This window comes from Gopherus flavomarginatus, chromosome 3 (genome assembly GCF_025201925.1).
Source record: "Gopherus flavomarginatus isolate rGopFla2 chromosome 3, rGopFla2.mat.asm, whole genome shotgun sequence".
Lineage (NCBI taxonomy): Eukaryota > Metazoa > Chordata > Testudines > Testudinidae > Gopherus > Gopherus flavomarginatus.
In genome coordinates, this window is record NC_066619.1 from 112,426,079 (window position 1) to 112,438,644 (window position 12,566).

The 12,566-nt window shown below is 41.1% G+C and overlaps 1 protein-coding gene across 1 annotated transcript; it reads right to left on the bottom strand.

The window, feature by feature from the left end:
* Window positions 1-2,226: 2,226 nt before the first annotated feature.
* LOC127047330 (uncharacterized protein K02A2.6-like) lies at window positions 2,227-11,409 on the bottom strand (the record flags this gene model as incomplete). Its single annotated transcript, XM_050945452.1, is given in 2 exon segments — window positions 2,227-2,308; window positions 10,721-11,409. Coding segments are annotated over 2 exon segments (771 nt in total), but the record flags the coding sequence as incomplete, so codon positions are not given.
* Between the last annotated feature and the right edge of the window lie 1,157 nt (window positions 11,410-12,566).

Consider the following 12,566-nt stretch of genomic DNA (forward strand, 5'->3'; position numbering starts at 1 on the left):
TAAGCAATTGACCCTGTATATTGTCACCTTGATACAGAGACCATTTTATGTCCTTTTTCTTTCTTTTTATGTAAAGCTTTCTTTTTAAGACCTGTTTGAGTGTTTTTCACTAGTTAAGGCTAAGAAACGAAGGGAGGGGGAAAATCTCTTTGTGTTAGATTTACTAAGCCTGACTTTGCATACCCTCTGGGTGAGGGGGGAGAGAGATTAGATCTCTCGGTACTTGTGTTTCAAGGACTTGAAGCAGGGAATCTCCTAGAGTAACCAGGGCGGGGAAATCTGGGAGGAGGTAAAGAGGGTGGAATCCCTTTGTTTAGATTCATGGAGCTTGAATATGTATATCTCTCCAGGAACCCAGAGAGGGAACACCTGGAGGGGAAGAAGGAGAAGGGAAATGGTTTATTCCCCTTTGTTGTGAAACTCAAGGAATCTGAGTCTTGGGGTTCCCCAGGGAAGGTTTTGGGGAGACCAGAGTGAGCCAGACACTGGAATTCTGGCTGGTGGCAGCGATATCAGATCCAAGCTGGTAATTAAGTTTGGAGGTTTCATGCTAGCTTCTCATGTTCTGAACTCTAAGGTTCAGATCTGAGTAGGAGAGTTATGACACTGCCTGCCTGTCCTACTCCTGGCTCTGTGCTGTGCCCCAGAAGCGGCCAGCAGGTCTGACTCCTAGGCGGGGGAGAGGAGGAGAGGCAGGATTCTCCGCTGCACGTGCCGCTCTCGCCCATAGGTACCACCACCCCCAGCCTGTGCTTGGGGCAGAGGCAGTGTGTGGCCAAGATGTGAAGAGCAAATGAATGGGTGGAGGAGTAAATAGACAGCATGGAGCAAGTCCATGGAGTGTTTTGGATATTGGGAGGGCAGTTTTGAATGGGATTGAGAGATTAATAGAAAGACAATGTGGAAACAGAGAAGGGCATGATCTGGTCTCATTTTCTAGTAGAGTTAGAGAGTGTTCTGGACTCACTTAAAGTTTAGAGAGTCAGGATTTAGGAAGACCATAAAAGAGAGAAAAGCTGTCATTGAGATGGGAAATGATTAAGCATTTTAATGGTGGCTGTAGTTAAGCTTCAGTAAACCTGAGGAAGAGGGTGGGCCTCCTAGCGAAAGACAGGCTCTGCATAGCAGCTAAGCTGGGGACAAGCTGATTAAACTACAAACCTAGCCCCCTCCTGAAGGGCTTAAGGTAGAGTTTTAGCCAGGGATCTGAACAAAACCTAGGCACTCTAAGGCCTTATCCACAGTAGGAAATTGACTCATGGTTGATAATGGCTGCCAGCTCCAGGCTCATCCAAACCTATCCTCATCTAGAGTTGAAAACAGGATGCTCATAGAATATCAGAGTTGGAAGAGACCTCAGGAGGTCATCTAGTCCAACCCCCTGCTCAAAGCAGGACTAATCCCCAACTAAATCAGAGGCTCATGCACTAAGCTCCAGAGCTCCCAGGTTCAATCCAATCAAACCGGGGTCTGTCGGCGTTACATTAGGACAGATTTTATTTGAATGAACCCAGCTTACTCTGACCCAGAGATCCCTTAGTGCCAACTGGCAGATGACATAAATGATGCACAGAGGTTTACAGGCATCCCCTGGGGCTAGTATATCCATAATAATTCACCAATGGAGGGGCATGTGAGGTCTCCACTGAGCCATTAGGCCGCTAATCAGCTCAATCTTTGCAAAATGATGATACTATGCGCACACATTTTTTTTAGCACCTGATGCAGAACATGTGTTTAACTCCCTATCAACCACAGAGTCATTTTCCTCATGCAGATGGAGCCTTGGGTTTGATTGTGCTGGAAAGGCAAAGGCTTAGTCTCAAGCAAAACCAAAATCCTTTCTGAGATAATTAATGACTATTTTAGAGGGCCCATGAGCCAAACAAAAAAGCTTTATGGACTAAAGCTATAGGATTTAATAGTATCTTTTCCATAGTTTGTATTTTTATTAAATCATTCTTTAGCATTTAATAGAGAATTGTATCCCTGTATTGCTATTCTATAGGATGGTTCAAAAAAACCTATAGAAAGGATCATTCTCTATTAAAGAGATTTTAAAAATTATTTCTACAGCCTCCTATACAGTGCTAAAACCCTACCGCATTTTGATTCTTTTATTCTATTGGACTCTTCTATAAAGAAAGGAGTCATTCGCTGCAATTCTCAGAGTTGCTGAAGAGATTCTAACATGGGGTCATAGGAGAGGGAATGGCTGAGAACAGCTTATGTGGGCACCGGCTGAAGAATAAATATGAAGTCATTTTTCAGCACTGAAAAACCAATTAATTTCACATATGTACATTCACTGTAAAGTAACAAAAAATTAAAAGAAACATAACCACAAATAATTTAAAATAAAAAGAGCCCAATAATCTATACCAGTTTCAGAGTCTGTGTAATATTGACAGAAACAGTGCACTTGGCAGTTATGCATTAATGGAAGCACCTGAGTGACATTCGCAATAAAGTATTAGCTGAAAAGCATGCTCCCTGCTGGGCTAGCAGGGTTTGTTTTGCTCTATTAGCCTGCAATATTTAAAACATGTGACTGCTGAAAGAGACCCACAACATGTGCATAATAGAAATTAGGTAGGGAATAATGAGGAGGAGGGGTTGTTTGTTGGCAGCTATATTTTTTAATAAATCTTATCTTACTACAAAAACAAAGGCTTTTTCACTGGGATTCAGTTAATTTGCAGATTTAATAAATGAGAGACTTGTGGAAGAGAGGAATATGAAGACAGAAAGCATAGGTGACATCTGATTGTGAAAAGATAAGAGATTTCACCCGTTTCCCTGATTGTGGGTTACACATGGTGTATGTGAATTGACGTTTAAAAATCAATTAACTGCATCTTCCACAAGATTGTCCACATTAATTATGTATAAAATACATATAGGCACATAAAGTAAGCTATAAAAACAGAAATAGATTCATGCCTATTTATAACACAGATACCCAAGTTCAAGGGAAATTCAGCCTTCCCTTAAATATCCCCCCCCAACCCAGTGTCTGTTGCGCTGTGAAATTTTATTATCTCATCAAGTAGATAGCAGCCATAAACTACAGTCCCTTTTTATATAGCTTCAAATGCAAGAAGGCGAACGTTCTTTGTAATGACCTAACCCTACCAAATGAAATAACCCTCTGAGATGTTGAATGCTAAATTATGAGTGATTATTTCTAAATTCATTAGTTTGGCATTTTTATTGCCTGCTTAATTTCTTCCAGCTAAGCCACAGAAGTCATTATCTGTGATATAAGCAATGTACCCATTAGAAAAAAGAATTTCCAGATTTGCTTGGCTTCCAGCGCCAGGTGATTGGGCCACACAGTGGAATGTCACTGCAGCAGACTCCAGCATAAAATATGCAGAAATAAAACAAAGGTTGCCATATGCTTTGCATTCAAGAAACTCCAAAGCACTTTTCAGACATTAATCAATTAAGCCCCACAACAACTTTCTGAGGGCAGGAGGGGAAATTGAATCAAAAAGTTTAAGGAACATGCTCAAGGTCACAGAGTGAGTCATCAGCAAAGCAGGAAATAGACCCCAGAAGTTCTCATTCAGTTTCCTGATACAACAGCTAGATGTCACTCCCCAGTTATGTTAAGAAAGATGTAGCTGAAAGCATTTAGGAATGAATGTTTGTTCCAGGACTCTGTCTCACCTGGACTGAGGCCACATCATCATCTGATACCATCATATGTTGGTGCACCCATGGAAATCCGTTCCTCCTCAATAACAAGGGAAAACACATTTCCTGTGCTAGAAGAAAGAAACCTATTTTGCACAAAGTCTGAGTCAGGTCCTAGGGTAGGATGAAATCTGAGCTACATATATTCCCACTCAGCTACATGACAGCAAAGGTTTGGGGTTTTCTTTAGGGCGCAAGCAATGGTGTGATATTTGTAGAATTATAATCAAGTAAGCTATTGTAATCAGCTCTTTGGTTTTAGGGCAGATGCCTGCTGGGGCCAGGGAAGTATCCATTGTCTCCCGCATGTTGAGCGCTTCACAACTGACTTATGTGGATTTTTTGGCCTTCCTCTGAAACATCAGGTATTGGCTATTGCCAGAGGCAGGACACTGATCTAATGCGGCAAATCCTATGTTCTACTGAGCTCTGCCCTCAGTGTCATTTTACAAACTGGAGCCAAATAAAAATTAAGATAACGAAGAGCCCTAAAAGAAGCAGGAGACAGAAAAAGCAAACAGGGCACTACTCTAAATATAAGCATTGTAGTTAATAGAGATGGTCCAACAATAACCACCAAATACATTTAGCAAATTTTCCCTTTTTATCCAATTTATTCCATCGAGTTCTAAGTCTTAAAAAAACTATTCAGAGTCTATTTCATGAATACATTATTCCACAAATACAGGCAATGTCAATCAAATACAGACTTACAATTTTTTCTTGATATTCAGCCTGCTTTTTTGGGCATTACGCTGGTCACTAGTATAACTTACACTCATGTATCCAAGAGCAGACGCATGCTCAGATCAAGGTATCTCTGTGTCTCTCTTCTTTAGTAGCCTAGTGTTTTGCCTAAAGATATGAAGGTGGGATACATACTATGCCCATATAAGGTGACCATAGCAGCATCCTGCCTTTATTGTAAAGCACATGAAAGGCCTTTACTTCACACACATACTCTGAGGAGGGGGTCGAGAGACTAGCTTTATTGATACACTACTTGTGACTTGGTCGCTAGCATGTTTTTCGTTCACGTGGAAGTGGAGCCACAAATAGCTTTGCCTGGGCAAAGCTCAAGCTGTCACCTGACAACCACAAACTGTTACATGGCTGACAAGAAAGTGAATAGATGAGCTTCCCACCCTGCCCTCTATTATGCAATCCCTATCCCCACAATGCACCTGCGCACACACACACACACAAACACACACACATGCCTGCCTGCTGGAAGGTGATAGAAGAGAGAACCTACTATGCAGTGCAGGAGAGAAAATTATGCTTCCACAAAAAAGAATATGCACCCCTCTTTGGTAACTATGATAATTACAACTAGTATATACTGGCCTGGACATGGTCCAGAGAGGTGTAGAATACCTGAAACGCCTATTTACTTCAGTGTTGTTCTTCTCACATTAACCTTTAGACAGACCAGCCATGAGTAACTTTACCCACTGAGTCTGCTATTTCTGCAGAAAGAATGCTGATATATCAGCTAATTCTTTTACCGATGTAGTTCAAGTTATAAAATATCAATGCCCCTCTGTGCATTGCAAATTGGACAATCGCCGTATGTCCTGCTTTTATTAATACATGATCATTGATCAAACTGTGGAAGATCAATGTTCCATCTGTATTATGCCATGTACTATAACTCAGTGAAATATTTCTTTAAAGAAACGTTAATGATCTAAAATACCCTGTTGAAAAAATACATGTGGGCAATGAAGCATTGCTCTCTCCTTCTGATGTTGTGGCTAGAAGTATTTCTTTCAATAAACATTAGCACACCTAGTCTCTCGCTAAACTGTCACCAAATTGTCGTCTGTTCCACATAAATCTAAGGCCACATTTTGCTCTAGTATGAGCGCTGTAACTCCATTAAAGTTGGTGGTGTTACAGTCTCTTAAACAAAATCTGTGTTTTGGCTATTGGTAGCCAGAGAAAGCTCCTGTGTGCTTAGCACTATTAAAAATCAGATCATTTATTCAGGTGCTAAACTATGGTATTAGGGACCTAGCACATGACACCCATTATTGAAAACAGCCCTTGCATCCAGGGGTGCTGGAACTAGAGGTGCTTGGCAGCATGCCCCGGCTTGAAGTGGTTTCCAGCATATGCAGGGTTTAGAGTTTGGGTCAATGGCTTTCAGCACCCCCACTATATAAGTTGTTCGAATGCCACTGCTTGCATCTAGAGATGGTCAGATCATTCATAGCAAACAATTTATACCACAAATTTCAGCCTCCTTTCCCCATTAAATAATTTTCTATCAACGTTTAATTGTTATGAATTTGTTTCCTATTCGTAGTTAATCAAAATACTCCATGCTGTCAAATTTCAGCTTATGACTTGTTTGTGACCCATACTTGCTCTCAGTATTAGGTATTCATTATTTACACTTTAGTCAGATGGTCTTCTAGCTGTTCCCTGAGTGGGGAAATATTGTAAAAAAAAACATATCAAGTCCTAGGCCTTTGATTCTTTCAGGGAGAAGATGGAAGCCATTTGTGAAGCTACGCAGAGTTAGACTATTTAAGCCATTATAAACCTTCTGTTCTTAGCTATTTGAGTCAGGCCTTTTCTGATGCATTACTGCATGCATCTGATACATCCTGGAAAAAATCGGTTATTATAATGTCATGAGTGTGATGCTAATTTTTTTCTTATCTAAGAAATTGTTTGTGATCTCAGCCACAGCTGGTTACAGCCAGATTCCCTGTTAGGGGCAGGATGCTGGTGAGGGGTTTTGTACTGGTGCTGCTAAAGATGTAGTCACACAGATTTATGTATCTCTCATTCTGCTGTGCAATCTTTCTAGATGGTGGCAGGCAACCATACTGCGGTACTGTCAGCTGACTAGTCAAAATGTCTGACCTATTTGTGGGCCTGCAAACATTCCTGTGCTTGCCAGTACCTAGCAGTTCAAAATTTCTGCTTTTGACCAACTCTAAATGTTTAGCAACTACAGCAATGGTTGCTCACTACACATCTGAAACAATACACCAAACATTTTTCAAGGTCTTCTTCTTCAGTGTCAGTACCCTGAATGGTTCTGTGTGAGTGTTATTAAAGCAGAAAATGTTGACTGAATCACTATGTGTTTGAAAAAGTAGTTGCCTCTGGAAATGGAATGGTCACATCTTAACTTGAGGATAAAGTTGCAAAGCTGGTATAAAGCACAGCATTGAGTGTATTTAATAGCCCACCACAGATTCACATTTGGGAACATGGTAGTTCTAAATAATAAATAAAATAGTGGTTTTATTACTTCTTAGCAAAATTAATGGAACTATTTTGTAGTGAACTTTCACATGACTAAGTCTCCCTTATTTTTACAGCACACATTGCCAGACATTTATGTTTAATTTATATGGAATTCTATGAAGTATCATAAATATTTTATCAAATAGATGAAAAAAAAGGATATTCTGTGAATACTTATTCATTATTTAAATATATATATATATTGTTTTGTGTTTTCATATTTGCTTATTCACAAGGCCACATGCAGAAATCTTTTTACAAGTTCTTTTACTCGGGCAAAACCCCCTTTGGGGATTTGGTCTAATATTTGCTAATTTGCATCATAGCTTTCAGCCATGAATATGTATTAGCAGGGACTCTGCTTTTAGGATTGAACAAATATGTGCATGTACTTGTGGCTGTGCCCAGCACTAACGTGCAGATTCTGGTGCATGTAAACAAATACGGCACATGCAAACATGCATCTTTGTATGAATGAAGGGTTCTCTTTGCCCTCCCGTTTCACATGGTGGCATTGTAGGACGATGTTTGTGCCTCAGTGCAAAAGCACTGTGGAAATGTTATCCCATGCTGGTGCAAACTTTTTATCTTGGAGGACAATAACTAAAAGGTAGTAACAGTATTGGTAACACAGGTATACCTTTAGAACCACACCTGTCATATTTGGCAGGCATAGCTTCACCAAACCCACATGGATAGTTTGCATGGGTTTAGATTTCCACACAAAATCATGTGTCTGGCCAACACTAGCATTTATTACTAATAAACAATAATATTTACATTTATAGTCTTATGTTGACACAATCAAGAGAGCTGTATGAAACGTTTCACAGCAAAAATGAAACTGGTACAGTTTGCAGACATTTTCAAAAAGTCAAAAAAACATATCCTGTCTTGCGTTAAGAAGCTTTAACATTGCACTTAGAATCATAGAAGATTAGTGTTGGAAGAGACCCTAAGTCATCTAGTCCAAGCCACTGCTCAGAGCAGGGCCAATCCCAACTAAATCTTAGCAAATGTACAAGGGGACTTCTGTTGAGGAAAAAGAAGAATATTTTCAAAAAATCTCAAAATATGGGAAGATTTTTAAAATGCTTTGAATCTGGATGATATTGGGCAAACTACTGTGGTTCAAATTGTCATAACATTTTGTATACTTTTTCAGGGTCATATAAAACTGTCACAAAATGGAAGGCAGACATTTCCCAGTATGAGACAAAAAAACAATGCACAATAAGTTTGTATTGGTACTTACCTTGAAAATGAATGGACCCTTGACCCATTTACTCAGACTCACCAAAGATGGGCTCCCTTCAAAAGCTACCAGTTTTCTTCAATAAATAAGGGTGTGTCTACATAGGGAATTATTCCAGAAGTGCTGTTCTGGATTAACTCCATGTGTGGATGCTCTTATTCCAGCATAAGAGTGCTTTATTCCAAATTAGCCATTAAACTAAATTGGGAACAAGGCACTCGTAATCCAAAATAAGAGCAGCCACATGTGGAGTTTATCAGGAATAGTTAATCTGTTTTAAATTAACATCCTATTTTACTCTGGATTAATTTTCATGTGCAAAAAGCCCTAGTATAACTTTACCTCAGTACTTTCAGTAGCTTAAATATTCCCTATAAGTACAGGAAAGTTTGGGGTAACTTTATATATCTTAAACAAAACTAGCAATGAAAAAAACTCCACCTCTTGTGCATGTGAATAGATTTGTTTTTCATTGATTTGAATTGAGCCATCCTATCTATTGGTGCCTAAATCCCATTAAGTCTAATTTTCCTGTATATTTACTAAGGAACAGAATGTAAACTTAGCAAAGAATCCTGTGGCACCTTATAGACTAACAGACGTATTGGAGCATGAGCTTTCATGGGTGAATACCCACTTCGTCAAATGCATATCAGTGACGTCAATGTCACATGCATCCGAGGAAGTGGGTATTCACCCACGAAAGCTCATGCTCCAAAACGTCTGTTAGTCTATGAGGTGCCACAGGATTCTTTGCTGCGTTTACAGATCCAGACTAACACGGCTACCCCTCTGATATTTGACAGAATGTAAACTGTATAAAATACAGGCTATAGTGCTTGTACTATACAGCACATATGTGCTTTGTACGTCTTGTGATCTGAGTAAGATTGTCCATGTTAAAAAAATGTTCATGATTATTTGCGAAGCTCTCTTATATGAGCAACCTTAAACTTGGGTCGCTGCTAGCATTTTTTCCTTGTCTTCTACTTGTATGTGCCTCTGCCTCTCTCTCTCGTTCACACACACACACACTCTCTCTCTCTCTCTCTCTCTCTATTTCCCCTTAATTTTATTTTGTTTTTTCACATGTCCCATCCTTTCCCATCACAGATATATTTTAAACAGAAATGAGCTGGTGGCAGAACACTCACTACCTACTGTCACCTACAGGCAAAAAAACTTGAAACCCATCAGTAGTGAAATATTTATTTTAAACAAACAGTTTTAAGTTGGGACATATTTAAAAAGACTGCTGTTTTAATTGTGGTTTTAATCAATAATTTACAATGCTTCACAGTCAAAAATGGTCTCAGTTCATTCAGTTAAATATGGGTCCCTCAGAATTTCACAGGTATGGGAAGTCTGCAGATAAATGAGATGTTTTTGCCTATACAACCTAACAGGGACCCACTCTGGAACAGCCTTTCCTTTATCAATATACAGGAGATCTGTGCCAAGGTGCCTTACTGATCTTCAGTGGTGTTATGTTATATGTAATTTGAGAGTAGAGTTGGCTGATATTTTTAACTGCAAAATTTTTCACAAAATAAAAAGTGTGAAAATGTTTTGATATTTTTAGATGTGACATTTCTAAATGAAAGTGTGTCATTCCTGTTATATCCTTGGGGGCAGCCAGTTTAGGAAGAAATCGCTTGAGGCCAGACAGCTAACAAAACTACCATTTATTTACAGACACAGAGCTCGTCTAACCGGCCGAAGCTGGCTGGGCTATCCCCTAATAATCTAACTCAGTTGCCATAGGAACAAAAACCATGACAACCAAATACACAACATATTCTCCCCCCCGATAAGAACACCCCCTAAATAAAACACACACTAGACTAGAGAAGTAGGGTAGACTGCCTCCATTCCCGGCTAAACCCTGGGGATTATTTTGCCCCATAACCGTGGATTCGCCCTAGCTAAAGATCCAGCCGGTGAGGAGGCCTTCTGTCTCTAGGTGGATTACGGTGAACTTCTAGTGTTGTTGCACCCGAAAGTACCATGGGCTCAGGGTCCGCAGCACAAACAGGTGAGGAGGTGGTATCAGCTCGTGCTAGGCAAAGGGGTATCTCAGCCGCCGGCAGTAATGGAGGAGAACAGTTAAGAACAGGTGATTCATGATTCAGTGTCTCACCGGAAGAGGTGAAGTCAGACCACTCAACTGCAGATGTGTCCTGAGGACTGGCATGACCTGGCAACAGCTGATCTACATGTCGCCGCCAGGTAAGATTCTTTGCAGTCCGGACTGTGTAGGAAACAGTTCCTGTTTGAGTGATGATCGTGGCAGGGACCCATTTAGCTCTGGAAGTATAATTCCAAGCCAAAACTGGCTGTCCCGGGGTAAAGGTTTGGTCTGTTGCTCTGGGTGCCTGTCTGATGACTTGATATTGCTGCTGATGTTGCATAATTTGTTGAGGTTCAGAAGGTTTCAGCAGATCAAAGCAAGTGCACAGCTGTCATCCCATCATTAGAAAGGCTGGGGATGCCTGGGTCGTAGCATGAGGTGTGTTTCTGTAGGAAAGTAAGAAGGTATCCAGATGCTTTTGAATGGAGTGTTGTCCCCTTGCTGATTTCAAAGCGTGTTTCATTGTCTGCACAAATCTTTCAGCTAATCCGTTGGTGGATGGATGATATGGTGCTGATGTGATGTGGTGTATCCCATTTGCCTTCATAAAATTTTGAAACTCCTGAGAGATGAACTGCGGTCCGTTGTCGCTCACAAGTTGTTCTGGCAGACCAAAACGACTAAAAAGTCCCCATAGTTTTTGGATAGTACTCTCTGCAGTAGTGGACTGCATTATAGAGACTTCTGGCTATTTAGAATGGGCATCTACTGCCACCAAGAACACGCTTCGTTCAAGGGGGCCAGTGAAGTCATTGTGAATACGTTGCCACGGGTTTTCAGGCCAGTCCCATGGGTGTAGGGGTGCCCACTTGGGTGCGTTCCTCACACCCTGACATGACATACAAGCTTTTGCCTTCTCTTTAATAGCACTGTCCAATCCAGGCCACCAAAAATAGCATCGTGCAATTTCCTTCATGCGCACTATTCCACAGTGACTGGAATGTAGCTGTTCTAACATCTGTGATTTCAATGGTGGTGCAATAATGATACGTCTCCCCCACAACAAACAACCAGATTGGACCGATAACTCCGTCCTCCTGGACATGTAGGTAACAAGGTCGGATGAGACCGGAGAGGTTTGTCGAGATTTTCCATGCATCACCAGGTCCATCACTTGGGACAATACGGGGTCAACGCGAGTTACCTTCCTTATCTGAGTAGCAGTGATGGGTGTATTCTCCACCTGTTCAAAGTAGAAGATTTCCTTTCGGGCACTATCTTGATGTTTGACCAGCAAAGGCAACCTTGAGAGGCCATCTGCATTGCCGTGCAGAGTGGATTTCCGATATTTGATTTCATATGTGTGTGCTGAAAGTAACAATGCCCAGCGTTGCATACGACTGGCAGCTAATGGGGGAATGCCTGTGTAGGGTCCAAAAATTGAAATCAGAGGTCGATGGTCTGTGAGAAGAGTAAATTTTCGCCCAAACAGGTACTAATGAAACTTCTGAATTCCAAAAACAATTCCTAATGCCTCACGTTCGATTTGGGCGTAGTTAGTTTCTGCATTGCTTAGAGTGCGTGAAGCAAAAGCAATAGGTCTCTCTTCTCCCAAAGACATAATGTGTGACACGACTGCTCCCACTCCATAAGGGGAGGCATCGCAGGTCAATTGTAGGGGTAAGGATGGATCAAAGTGCATTAGAACTTCAGAATTTAGCAATGCATCCTTAGCTTTGTTAAATGCAATAATCACAGGCTTCAGTCCACTTCCAGGCCTTGTTCTGCCCCAGGAGCTCATGAAGTGGTTTCAGCAGTGTGGCTAACTGTGAGATGAACTTTCCATTATAGTTCAGTAGTCCTAGAAAAGAGGGCAGCTGGCTTACCTTTCGAGGTAGGGGAGCCTCCACAATAGCTTTAACTTTTGCAGGGGCCTTATGAAGACCTGCAGAATCAATGATGTGTCCCAAATATTCAACAGAGGGCTTGAAGAATTCACACTTGTCTTTGTGAACTCGTAGGCCATACTCTTCCAGTCTTTGTAGGGTAGCCTCTAAATTCTTTAAGCGATCCTCTTCATTCCTTCCAGTGACCAGGATATCATCCAGATAGCACTGAACTCCTTACAAGCCACACAAGATCTGGTCCATAGCCCTCTGGAACAGGGCGGGAGCAGACGATATTCCGAAGGGTAGGCGACAGTATCGATAAAGCCCCTTATGAGTCACAATAGTCAACAGCTCTTGGGACTTTTCATCGACGTGCATCTGT